At 38.7% G+C, this 12954-nt stretch overlaps 1 protein-coding gene across 1 annotated transcript; it reads left to right on the top strand.

Annotated features, from left to right (window-relative positions):
- The first annotated feature begins 311 nt into the window (after window positions 1-311).
- LOC139740331 (zinc phosphodiesterase ELAC protein 1-like) lies at window positions 312-12741 on the top strand. Its single transcript, XM_071650925.1, has 9 exons — window positions 312-435; window positions 1864-2075; window positions 5511-5624; window positions 6822-6919; window positions 8230-8325; window positions 9970-10118; window positions 10704-10835; window positions 11772-11866; window positions 12479-12741. Exons 1-9 carry the CDS (start codon window positions 357-359, stop codon window positions 12590-12592), a joined length of 1089 nt encoding a protein of 362 aa, XP_071507026.1. The 5' UTR covers window positions 312-356; the 3' UTR covers window positions 12593-12741.
- Window positions 12742-12954: the final 213 nt, after the last annotated feature.

The following is a 12954-nucleotide window of genomic DNA, read 5'->3' as shown; positions in this document are numbered from 1 at the left end:
ACCTCGTTCTCTTCCTCGTGACCTCGGTGGTCTCCAACTTGTGGACTTTTACCAGTCCGATGTCCAACCGATCCGCCTAGCTAACGATCGCTTTGGGAGAACTACACGATCGCTGCATGCATGCCCGTACCCGGCGGGGCGTATAATGTTGGGGTCGTCACGTGGTAGCCGGTGCAGTTATCCCTGCCCTGCCCTGGCCCTGGCCCTCGGTATCACATTGCACGGTCGGCTCTTATATCGGGAAACGCCGAGTCGCCGGAGCGGGCCGGGGTACCGGCCGGGTCCGGGTCGGCGCAGCGCCCGGGCGTCGACCGCTAAACTGCTCTGTGGCTGGCTTGCCCGACTCTTCAGTTGATATGGATGTGACATTTTTAGGAACCGCATCGGCGCATCCATCTCCATCTCGTGGTGTATCAGGCACCATTTTGCGAAGTGGTAAGTGCCATCAAAATTTGAAGAGTTCACGTCCACTGCGCAAAAAACAATCTCAACCAAAACGCTGAGCTGAGATCTGTGATCAAGTTCACGACCCGTTTAGGGCGCGTTACATTTTGTCACAGTCCTATTCTATCATATTTGTGTAGTGTAATGTCAGAACACTCCTTTCATTTTGTTTTCCTTGTTTCTAACTTTGATTCAGTATTCCTTCACTCGTAAATAGTTTTTTAAAGGATTCAATGCCGTGAAAAGACAAACTAAAAAGCTACCAATTACAGGGCTGCCAACGTTGGAAACTAGTTGAGAGTCGAGTGAGACTCCCACATACTACCATATTTTTAGGCCAATATGCTACCCTAACTTAGTTTATATAGCATAATATAAAGATATAATATAATAAGGTAGCCCGACCAGACGCTGTTAGTACGCCGTGCGAATGTCGCTACTTACAGCGACTGGGCTGTGTATAGTTAATAATGAAGGAGTCAAAATGAGTGAGATCAATAGATATGAATGCAAATGAAATAAAGTTTTAGAGTGAGAAACGACCAAAATGAGTGAATCTCACTCTCAATGAGTGAGAGTTGGCAGCCCTGACTGAAGTGCGTGACTGACCAAATAAAGCAGTGTGGACCTTGATATCCCCGACTACACAAGTCGTACAGAACACGGCTGGCCCCACGTTTTAAATGTGTGTGTGTTTATGGGGGATGGGGGTCAGTTTTTTTATCCCAGGTGAGGCCACTTTCCAAGGTTTCATCAGCTAACAAGCAAAATAGAAAAAATGACCTTCACGGCCTCAGCCCAACTTCTGATCTGCTGCCACTTCAGGGTTACATCAGCCAACAAGCAAGCAAGCAAGCAAGAAGAAGAAGAAAAAAAAAACCCAAACAATTCTACAACTCGCAATCTGCAAAAGCTTACTCTTTAACAGTAACAGTCTGAATTCTATTTCTTCTTTTGCCACTTTTGGGGTAAATAAAAAAATGTTGGGGGAGGGAACAAAAGGGTTACAGCCAATGTATTCCTATGTATTGTGGAAAAAAAGAAAGGTAAAGGAAGTGCCCCGGCCCTGCAGATCGATCTTTTGGTCAATATAAATAATCTTCTACACCGAGCCTAGCTAGGACGGTCTAGAACTTGAAGTGTTGATGATATGAAAAGATTCTTTATGAGATGTACTGTACGAGCTGAAATTTTCGCGTACAGATATTTACGCGAATTGCTACTTGGGGGACATTTTTGCATGTTGTTAATTTTGCGGTTGCGAGGGTCTAACTGGAAAGTCTGAACTTACTTATTCGTGCATTGTTTTCGCTTGTTATTTTTGCAGTTCAAAGGCAATTCGAGAAATTTGCGCAAATTTCAGCTTGTACAGTATTTGCACTAGAATTTTAGCAGCTAGTATTTCTTTTCTTTGGACAGATCAAGGGGTGTGGCTAGTGGACTGTGGGGAAGGCACACAGATCCAGCTTATGCGGAGCAAAGTCAAACCAGGGAGGCTCTGCAAGATTTTCATCACTCATCTCCATGGAGACCATTCCTTTGGACTGCCTGGACTGCTGTGCACACTCAGCTCAGCCTATGTAGACCCAGAGGAGGGCAGGCGAAGGACAATTGATATATATGGGCCACAGGTTTGTATTAGAGTTATTCATTAGTTTGAATAAATCAGTAGGGCCTACCGGTAGATTTCTGGATGAGATTTCATTGTGTGTTTTTTCTCCAAAGCGTTTGGTTTATACCGGTATTGGAGTTCTTCAGTTTGAATAAATCAGTAAGTTTCGGTATAGGATTTTGTTGTTTGTTTTTCCTCCACAGCATTTCACTTGTGGTTGGTGATCATTCTTCAGAAACAGAGCTGTCTGATAGCAATGATTAATTCAATATTGTAGTGTCCAAACTTTTAGATGTATATCCTCCCCTCTGTAACTACACATGTATCACCCATCTATACACCAATGCTTCAGCCCATATTCATAATACACACACATATACAAAAACATCAGGCTCTCCCTGCCTATCACATACACTCTACTCTTACTTGTATATCTGCATCTATAATCCAAAGGGACATGACATGACACAGCTTTACATTTTCCTGCTCTTTCTCTTCTCACTGATTGGCCTTTACAGAACTAGAAACCTATTATAAAACTCACTCAAGCATAGATAACCATTAACATAATATGAATATTTGGTTATCAGTCTTTGTTTTCATATTTGCTTGTACAAATTTGTTGTTGTTGTGATAAATGAGTGGAAACAACAGTACGTGTGACATCATCTCGAAAGTTTGTTCTTCCTTATATTTGTAAATCCAAAAATGAGATTGGGTTCATTGTTATGAAAGTCCAAAAATGATAGGAATCTTTGTTTGCATCTTTGCACTCTCAGAGTGTTTTTCTAGTTGGAAAATGAAATTAGGTTCCTTAATCCAAAAAAGAAAAAAAAAAGTAAGTATACAAACAATCCTTAGGATTACAAACTTATTGTTTTTGGTTTAAAGAATCTTCAAAATAATTAACCAGTACATGTCATTTTGGGATTAACGACCCTTCAGAATAACAAATCTTGGAAGTAGCGAATTTTTGGAATAATGAGCTTTAGGAATAACAAACCTTTAGAATAAAGAACTGCAGCCAATTCCAGAAACCATTATCTTTCATATGTGTTTTCATACTGAAGCTTGAAAGTACAGACAACTTTATGATCTCTCTTAAATATGAAATTAACACAAAATTAATGAGATAGCATCGTATTCATCATTGCTTTTCAGCTAATGACGAGTATTCAGTAAACAAAATGCAGGGTACGCATGGTTTGCATGTTTTCATCATCATAGGCGCCGGAAGTGGGGGGGCAGGGGGGGCGGCCGCCCCCCCAATCCAAAAAGTGGGGGGGCAAAACGCATTTTTGCCCCCCCAAAAAGCCCCCCCCCCCAAAAAAAGAAGATAATAATAATAAATAAGAAATAAATAATAATAATAATAAAGATAAATGAATAAACAAAGAAAATAAAATAAACATGTATATATATGACTAAAAGGGAAAAAATATGGCTACAAACGGCAGCTTTTGGACTGTAAAATGTCAAAATTTTTCAAGCTCGCTCGCTTCGCTCGCTCGCATCCAGCAGTTGAGCCCGGTGCGCCTCCCCCTTAATTTCTAAAGCGAAAAACATAGCTACGACGGCAGTTGTTGGACTCTAGAATGTCAAAATTTTCAAGCTCGCTCGCTTCGCTTGCTCGCATTGAATCGTTATGCCACTCTCCTAATGTTGCTGACAGTAATTGCCAGTAGTTGCGCCCGATGCCCCCCCCCCCTTAATTTCCAAAGCGAAAGATAAATATAGCTACAAACGGGAGTTTTGGGACTGTAAAATGTCAAAATTTTCAAGCTCGCTAGCTTCGCTCGCTCGCATTGAATCGTTATGCCACTCTCCTAATGTTGCTGCCAGTAATTGCCAGCAGTTGCGCCCGATGCCCCCCCCTTAATTTCCAAAGCGGAAGGTATAGTTACAAACGGGAGTTTTTGGACTGTAACATGTCAAAATTTTCAAGCTCGCTCGCTTCGCTCGCTTGCATTGAATCGTTATGCCACTCTCCTAACGTTGCTGCCAGTAATTGCCAGCAGTTGCGTCCAATGCCCCCCCTTAATTTCCAAAGCGAAAGATATAGCTACAAATGGGAGTTTTGGGACACTAACATGTCAACATTTTCAAGCTCGCTCGCTTCGCTCGCTCGCATTGAATCGTTATGCCACTCTCCTAACGTTGCTGCCAGTAATTGCCAGCAGTTGCGCCCGATGCCCCCCCTTAATTTCCAAAGCGAAAGATGTAGCTACAAATGGGAGTTTTTAGACTGTAAAATGTCAAAATTCTCAAGCTCGCTCGCTTTGCTCGCTCGCATTGAATCGTTGTGCCATTCTCCTAATGTTGCTGCCAGTAATTGCCAGCAGTTGCGCCCGATGCGCCGCCCCATTAATTTCCAAAGTGAAAGATATAGCTACAAACCCCAGTTTTGGAACTGTAGAATATCAAAATTTTCAAGCTCGCTCGCTTCGCTCGCTCGCATTTTATTGTTATGCCATTCACCTTATGTTGCTGACAGTATATAGTTTGTCGATCGTTTCACACCGTCATTCCATAATCCATATAAGGAAAACTTACAATGTTCCTCAATGACTGCGTTGTTGAATGTATCACATTCCGTAATGTATTGTAGTCCCATTATTGCTCACGCACACACGCACAAGCATACAGATCGTCAAAATTACTTTATGGTTCCCCCCATGTTTCGACCCACCGTACGCCACTTTACATACATATGATAGATGTGTGTGCGTGTGTGTGTGTGTATGTGTGTGTGTGTGTGTGTGTGTGTGTGTGTGCATGTGTATATTGTGTAACATATGCATGGTCTAATCTTGAGCCCCCTCCAATGTTTGCCCCCCCAATCCAAAACTGCTTCCGGCGTGCCTGTTCATCATTATACCTTACTGCCTTTGTTTGGTTACAATGAAATTTTGTTATTACAAAAGAAAACTGCTGGTCGTGAGGACTTCATTATAGTGGGCCACTGTGTTGTACATCCTGAAAACCAGTTCGTGAAGTAGAATAGATTTGAGATACATTTATGGCCCTCGTGTTGAGCATAATGGGCCACTATTATCATGTCAGGTGATTATTACCAAACTGTAGATAAAATAGTGTTTATTTATTTTTAATTCAAGGTTTACTTACCTTCTTTTCTTACTCAAATGATAATGTGTTCCATTAAACCTTTAGCAACTAAGAGACAACAGCAGTGAGCTGCTAAGAGACAATAATAAACTATGGTGGTATATATTTCCTTATTTCTCACTAGTTTTATACAATCTCCATTGACTGGCCAGTGGAAAAAAGCAAATATATTTGTACGTTTATAGTAATAGATATTACTTCAATGTACAAGGTTTTCTGCCTTTGAAACAATGTGTAAAGTCTTGAAAAAAAAATTCATGGCATATGATTGACATTCCTGTACAAAATGTATCTCTTTTCTTCTTTTTTTTTTCATTTTGTTAAACAGGGATTGAGGAAGTACATTCGTGTGAGCCTTGAACTGTCTCGTTCAGAGTTGACATATTCATACACTGTTCATGAATTGAGAGTTGCCGACACAGAGTGGCCTGCAGACTGGGAAGTAAGACAAAGTTTCTAAAGTATTCTAGTACATTTTAATGTGACTAATCACTACATTTCCCTGAATACTTAAAATGAGACATTTTAGCTTAGAAAACTGAAATTGGGTGATTTTACTGAGACATTTTGTATTTGAAAACTAATACAGGTACTTTAATGCTGTAATCTACCCAATACATGCATGATCTGCATCTAAGCTTCAAAGCTGATTTTTCTCAAGTACTGTTGTCTTATAGCCAGCTTCCTTACCATTTCTGTGATAGGTTTCTGAAGAGAATGCTGGTATCACCAGAGAACAAGTATAGAAATCTAGAAATGTGATCATATGAAGATCAGAAAATCGTTGTTCAGCAACTTTATCAGATTTTTTGTAGTGATGCATCACATATCCTTTCTTCAAGAGTTAGGATAGTAAGGCTACTTCTTGACAAACATTTCCCTTTTAAGAAGAAGTACTGTTAGTAGTGTCACCAATTTTTGCTTTCTTTCATCAACAGTATTCAGTTGAAATTACTGTCGGTACTAGCAAATTATATGGCTAGTTATTCACCCATAAATTTGAACCAAACTTCAATGAAGAATTGGAATTTTCGAACGAAGCAATTAGTTGTATAGATTATGCAATGGGAGAGCAAAATAATGATATGTACAGTGTACATAGTGAATAAATGTATACTGTAAGTGTGTATGTTAGTTACTGATGAACTGACTGCTTTCTGGATTGAACGTGGGGTATTGCATACCGTAACAGAAACCATTTTGTGTGTGTCATGTATAAAACCGTGTTCAGAAAGTTTCTAATTAAATATTGGAATTGTCACACCATGATATGCTCCGTACTCTCTATTTGAATTACATCTACATAATCTAAGCACACAAAAAGACTTCATCTACTACTGAAAGGCATTCCATATACTGAAAGTTAATCACAGTTAAATAACGAGTTTAATCTTGGGAATAAGTCACAAGATTAGTAACAATAATATGGACCTTTATAAACTTTGACTTCCGTAAAAATTTATATCACAACTTCAGAAATTTTACAACTTTTGGGGTTTCAGCCTTCCATGCATGAAACTTATGATATTGACCATGAAACTGAAAGTGAAAGCTGAAACTTCACCCCGCAGCTTTTCCAACTGCTTGAAGTCTGTTTTTCTTTTCTTTTCTTTGTTTTGTGTGGCAATGCTAAATGTAGTCCTGGCACCCTTCCCATAATGCAGAGGAGACACTTCATCCAAATGAGCAGCAAGGGCGAGATATTTCCATGAATGAGGGAACCAGCACCTACCATCTGTAAGTCAATTATTCCTCATGCAATCCCCACAGAAGAGAAAAGTTGTTTGGCATTACTCACTTACTAAATGAGCTGAACTGTGCTTTTCAAATTTTCATTTTATATGTATGTCTATGATACACATGCATTTTTTTTTTAATTCTTGTATGCTATGTACAGTACATGCATTAATATGTAACCGTGCATCACAAAACCAACAAAAAGTTGCACCACTTGATTTAACTTGAGGAATCAAAAAAGTGAAACAAGTCTGCCAAGTCAATCTTGAATTTTTCATACTTTCTGATAGAGCTATTCTTCTTCTACATTATTCTTAAATTTGGGATCATAAATCGAATGGGAAAAATGTGTTTTTAGCATTTTTCTACAACCCTTTTTTTGTAGAGTAGTGTGATTAGGTATGTCTCAGAGGCCCCCTTTTATTTCTTAAAAGTCCTTTACACACTCTTCACTTTCAACTCCAATAACTTTTGAAAGGATGATGATACTCCTTTGAAAGTTAGCAAGGGTCTATGGGAAATGTGTGTTGTAGCAAAATCAAACCGTCTTCAACGGGTAATAGAGCACACTCAATTTTAGCTTAATCACATTATCCTTTCATTGTCGTTAATAAGGTGGTTTACATCCTGTTTTTTGTCCTGTTCATTGCACAGCGAGCATGACTTGGTAAAGATTAAAAGCACTTGAATAGACCCTGTACTTCAGAACCTCTTTTCTCCATTCACACTTTTCCAGAGGATGTGCTTTCTTTCTAATATTTAGATAGGTTAGGAGAGTCCATTTGAAATTAGTTATACATCATTTTAAAGCTTAGATTCTGCTATTTCAGGGGCTGCCCTTAACTAAAAATCCATGTCTGGCGACTTTCTGTTGGTTTTGTGATGAGGGTCACATTTGTGTCAATGTATATCATGTCTGTGTATGTTTATATGTATGTGTATGTGTTCACATATATCAGGGCTTAACAGTTACTTTTATATATGGTGGCCCGTTCGGGCCACTACAATCCTTTAATCTGAAAGTTTGGTGGCCCAAAAGAGATACGTAGTGGCCTGAAATAAAAAATGAACGTAACAGTCCATTTTAACTCTTAGTTGCCCAATCAAGCCACCAAAGAATGACCTTTATGGAATTTTGGTGTCCTGACATCACTTTTTAGTGGCCTCCAAGCCACTGTGAGCCGCATATGTGCATGTGTACTGGTATTGTGTATTATGTTATATATAAATGTCTAAGTTAGAGAATCCATGGGCAAGCGTGTTCTTTCTGAGTGCCTACTATTTAATATATTACTGTTTTGTCTTTGTAGATTTGAGGATGATCATTTCACTATCTGGGCAGCCCCTCTTCGTCACAGGGTACCAAGCTTTGGTTATGCTTTCCATGAAAAGCCCCAACCAGGCAGGTATCTATGCAGAAATAAAAACATTAAGATAGAATGTATAAATCTGTAAAGTGTTTCTTGTACATTATATGTGTTGTTGAATCATTTCTTTTTTCTTTCCTTTCAATCTGTATTTTCAATATTCAAAGGTAATCTGCTTTAGAATTTTACCAGATCTTTATTACATTGTGTCTTGGGTAGTGTAATTGTAATACTGCATTGTTAAATGAACAACGGAGAAGAGCACTCAGGTTTGCAAATTGGGGATGAAAATGACACATATAATATTATCAATCACAACACTACAATTCTGCAGCAGAGAAAATACATGGTAATTGTATTGCAGTGTTTTGTTTTTATGCCTCCGCCACGAAGTGGTGCCGGAGGCATTATGTTTTCGGGTTGTCCGTCCATCCGTCCGTCCGTCCGTCCGTCCGTCCGTCCGTCCGTCCGTCCTTCCGTCCGTCTGTCCTTCCGTCCGTAATGAATTTTGTGGACAAGGTAACTATCAAAACCTTTTGAGGTATCCTAATGAAACTTGGCATGTATGTGTATCAGGGGGTGAAGTTGTGCCTATCAACTTTTGGGTGCACATGCTCAAGGTCAAAGGTCAAAAGGTCAAGGTCAAATACATGAAATTTCACTATTTCCATCATATCTATGCAATGCCTGAAGATATTTTCTTGAAACTTAGTGTATACATGTATTACCCAATTAAGATTCTCTGGTGAAAGTTTGGGTCATGAGGTCAAAGGTCAAAGGTCAAAAGGTAAAGTAGAAATATTAAAACTTCACCTTTTTTCTCTGTACCTTGGAAATTGTTCAAGGTCTCTTCATGGAACATAGTACATATACATGTACTGACTGGCAGTGATTATCCAGAGAATTTAGGGTTCATGGGGTCAAAGGTCAGGGGTCAAAGGTCAAGGGCAACACTTCAAAATTTTGCTAAATATTTCCCTCATGTTTATGCAATGCTAGCAGGATTATTATTTTTTTTTTACACTAGGTGTATGCATGTTAAACCTAATAGAGATTCTCTGGAAAGTTTTTATTTTCTTTTGTTTATGCCTCAAAGGTCAAAACGTCAAAGATCAAGTGAAAGTGCTGAACTAAGTTTTTCCTCCATATCTCGGAAGTGGCTCAAGTTATCTTGAAACGTACTTCATATTCATGCATCTTCTGCCTGACAGTGATTATCTTATGAATTTTAGGGTCAAAGGCCAGATGAAAATGGTAACAATTTATTATTCAATACAGAAATTGCACTTTTTCTCCATACCTTGAAAATTACTCAATGCATAAACGTGTGAATGGGTCAAAGTCAAGTTAAAGTCCGTAAAACCCAAATACATACTCTCCTATTCATCCAATTAAACCTAGGTCAAGGAAGGTGAGCATTCAACACATTTGTGACAAACTTGTCATTTTAACATTTTGCCAATTTTTGTGAAAATGTAATCACACATTGTCCACATGTACTATTTAGACCTATTGGGAGAATCATGCATTATGGCGGAGGCATACCAGTCGCCATAGCGACATTTGTAGTTCTTAATAATGTGACTTTTAAAGTAAAATTTTACTATTTCACTGAGAAAAAATTTGTACACCACAACACTTTGCTCACCATGTGGCTGTGCGGTTGTCATTGGTTTTCTGCAGGCTAGATCCGTCCATTTTACGGGCAAAAGGCATTCCACCAGGCCCGCTTTACGCAAAGCTCAAGTCAGGCCAAGACATCCAGGCCCCAGATGGGACCACCATCAGACCAGAAGATGCAGTAGGACCCCCTCGACCAGGCAGAAAAATAGGTGTGAGAAATCTGTCTGGACCAGTTATGATTACAAAGTACTAAAAACTATCTATTCTTGCTGCTCCGAGGAGCTTCAAACTTCGTGAAACTGCTTCTCACATTTTGATTCATGTATTGCTATGTAGCAAGAGGCAATTACAGGATTAATGCCAGTTATTTCTGCCTTTACCATTGTTACATGTCCGATGGGTTACTACTATATTGCCAATATGAACTAAGATGTGAAATACACTTATGCAACCATATTCTAGTCAAAAAAAGTTTAAATGAAGCCTTGAATGATTGACCATTAATGGAGGACAGAAGCTTGGTTGCTAAAAGTCTTTTTTCTTTCAGATGGGTCAGCTTTCAAGACTCGGCAATTATGTAAACAACTCTCCTGCATAAATGTGGAAAATTTGTGTTGAATTGTTGAAGATGACATGGCTATTAAATATCTTAAATGCTTTCATTTGTGTTTGAGTGTGCTGTTTTGTTTAATATCAGTATGATTATGTTTGCGTGTTCCATTGATCAATACAATATCTCTCCAATAAAGAAAGGATATGATAACCCGTGCTTCTATGTTTTTTTTTCTCTAAAGTCATCCTTGGAGACACCAGCGATTCTTCCTGTATGATTCCCATTGCCATGGAAACAGATCTTCTTGTGCATGAAGCCACATTGGCCAATGAGCATCAGGCTTTGTGTCTAGAAAGAGGTCATTCTACTCCAGGTATGACTGGTGGAATATTCGCTCCTCCAAATCGGTTTTGAGTATTAAACTATATGCAATATATATATTATATAAAAAAAAATCAGACATTGTAAATATCAATGTGACCTTTCAAGTAATTTTCAAGTAATTTTGTTCCTTTGATAATCCCTGAAGCATAGTTTTCTTCACTTCAGTATCATATGAAAAGTTAAGCATTACTCAGGATTTTTGTTTCCTTGAGGATTGCTGTGGTTATATATATGTGCAGCATCTATTAATGTGTAGTTGTCGTCACAATGTCACTTTCTTTCTTTTTGTTTTTTTGTGGTGCTACCTGAGGCTTAAATTTGTATGAACATGTATGTTTTGCATGCTGTATATTTTATTTGTTTATTGTATTGATAGTGTTACAAAGAGAGAGAGAGAGAGAGAGAGAGAGAGAGGGGGGGGGGAGAAGGAAAGATCTAAGGAAAATATGTTGTGGATGTATTTATTTGTTATCTAAGTTTGCAAGACTTAAAATGAGAAACTATGATTTAAATATTGACAGTACTACTGCTATGTGCTTCTATTAATGATACTAATGATAATGATAGTAATGATAATGACTATGATTTTCAGAAATTATGTTTGTAATTATAAAGATGATATCAAAATTGATTGCTAAAATTCATCCCCATCACAAATATCATAGTATCGCAACAGTTTAAAATGCAAGTGCCTTTAATTCTTTTCAAATTCTGGTAAATCTTCTATTTAAAAGCATGGCCATAACAGAATATAAATCAACCGGCAAAATGTGTTTCCTTATAGATTCTCACCATTGGCATTTCTATCTATTTCAATAACCATGCCATATATTAGATTGAAGATATATGCACTCACTGTTTATACAAAGTTTTTACAAGCTAAACTCTTATTTGCAGTTTTATTTTCTCTTCATTTGTCTCACAGCAATGGCAGGAGAGTTTGCAGACCAGGTAAAGTGTAAGCACCTAGTGCTTAGTCACTTCAGCCAGCGGTATCATACTATATCTCATGAGACAAAGGTAAATTGCCCTATACTCTGTGTATCTGTTTCATCAGTGCATGGGTATAGTCACTATTTATGCAGAGCATTCATGGGACATTAACAGTGTGCTGGATCATTGCATGTACCAGTACTTGCAATTTGTTTTTATTGTTGTTAATTTTTGGATGTCTGTGATATTGTAAAATATAATGCATAATCCTGCTGAGTTATACCAAGCTTGCTTTTAGCATTATCTCTTATAAACACTAGTTCCCATTGTCATTACTAGTATATATTATAATTTTGGTGTATTTTTTGCAACAAGAGTATGAAGAAAACAATGTTCTAATTTGTTAATTGCTAGGCTGTGTATGTTAATGGTCAAATTTTGTAATTTTGTCCCTGGTATAGTAACACTGAATTATGTTACTGTTTAGTTATGTATTAAACCCATTGACGACGAGTCCCGAGTATACTCGGGCAGGTGCCTATGGGAAATATGTGTTGTAGCAAAATCAGTCCGCCCTCAACAGGTTAATTGAATGAAACTTAATTTAAAAAAAAAAAAAAATCTCTTGAAAAAAAGGTATGTTTGTGTGTGTTTTACAGATCATTGGCATTATTTCTTTTTATTTTTGTCCCTCACAAGGAAGGAGATGAGTCTGTCCAGAAACTCTTGGACCAGGCCCGGGCAGCATTCCCAGGAGGAAAACTGACGGCAGCAGAGGACTTAATGACCATCCCAGTGCCTGCCATAAGTTGACCCACGCCACTGGGCACAACAGTGAGAGAGACCCCCTAGGGAGTGGAAGTAGAGTAAAAATACACCTTTAACCCATTGAGGACGGGTTGATTTTGCTACAACACGCATTTCCCATAGACACTTGCCTGAGTATTGACCGATTCGGGTTCGTTGAGGGCAGCGGACATTTTATGGCACTGGGCGCAGCCATAGCAGTGTCTCAGCTGACCCTCCTGCTCTCCCCCACCCCCGGGCAACATGTTTATCACACACTTCTAACAAAGGTTCGCGCACTAAGCAAGCATTCGCGCACTCAGTACGAGACGCCCATTGGCTAAAGCAGTTTTTCATTCTGCGCGCGTGCTAATGTAGGGAGAGGGGTG

Source organism: Diadema antillarum, unplaced genomic scaffold, assembly GCF_040938485.1.
Source record: "Diadema antillarum isolate AM-2024a unplaced genomic scaffold, OU_Dant_1.0 seq00000847_RagTag, whole genome shotgun sequence".
Classification (NCBI taxonomy): Eukaryota; Metazoa; Echinodermata; class Echinoidea; order Diadematoida; family Diadematidae; genus Diadema; species Diadema antillarum.
This window is presented reverse-complemented; position numbering and strand designations above follow the sequence as displayed.

What these genes read in the sequence shown, in the direction of transcription:
- LOC139740331 (XM_071650925.1), top strand. Translation starts at nt 357, where the DNA reads ATGGATGTGACATTTTTAGGAACCGCATCGGCGCATCCATCTCCATCT. An exon ending in TCGACCAGGCAGAAAAATAG is followed by an intron (nt 10,119 to 10,703) that starts GTGTGAGAAATC and finishes TTTTCTCTAAAG; the next exon opens with TCATCCTTGGAGACACCAGC. An exon ending in AAGAGGTCATTCTACTCCAG is followed by an intron (nt 10,836 to 11,771) that starts GTATGACTGGTG and finishes TTTGTCTCACAG; the next exon opens with CAATGGCAGGAGAGTTTGCA.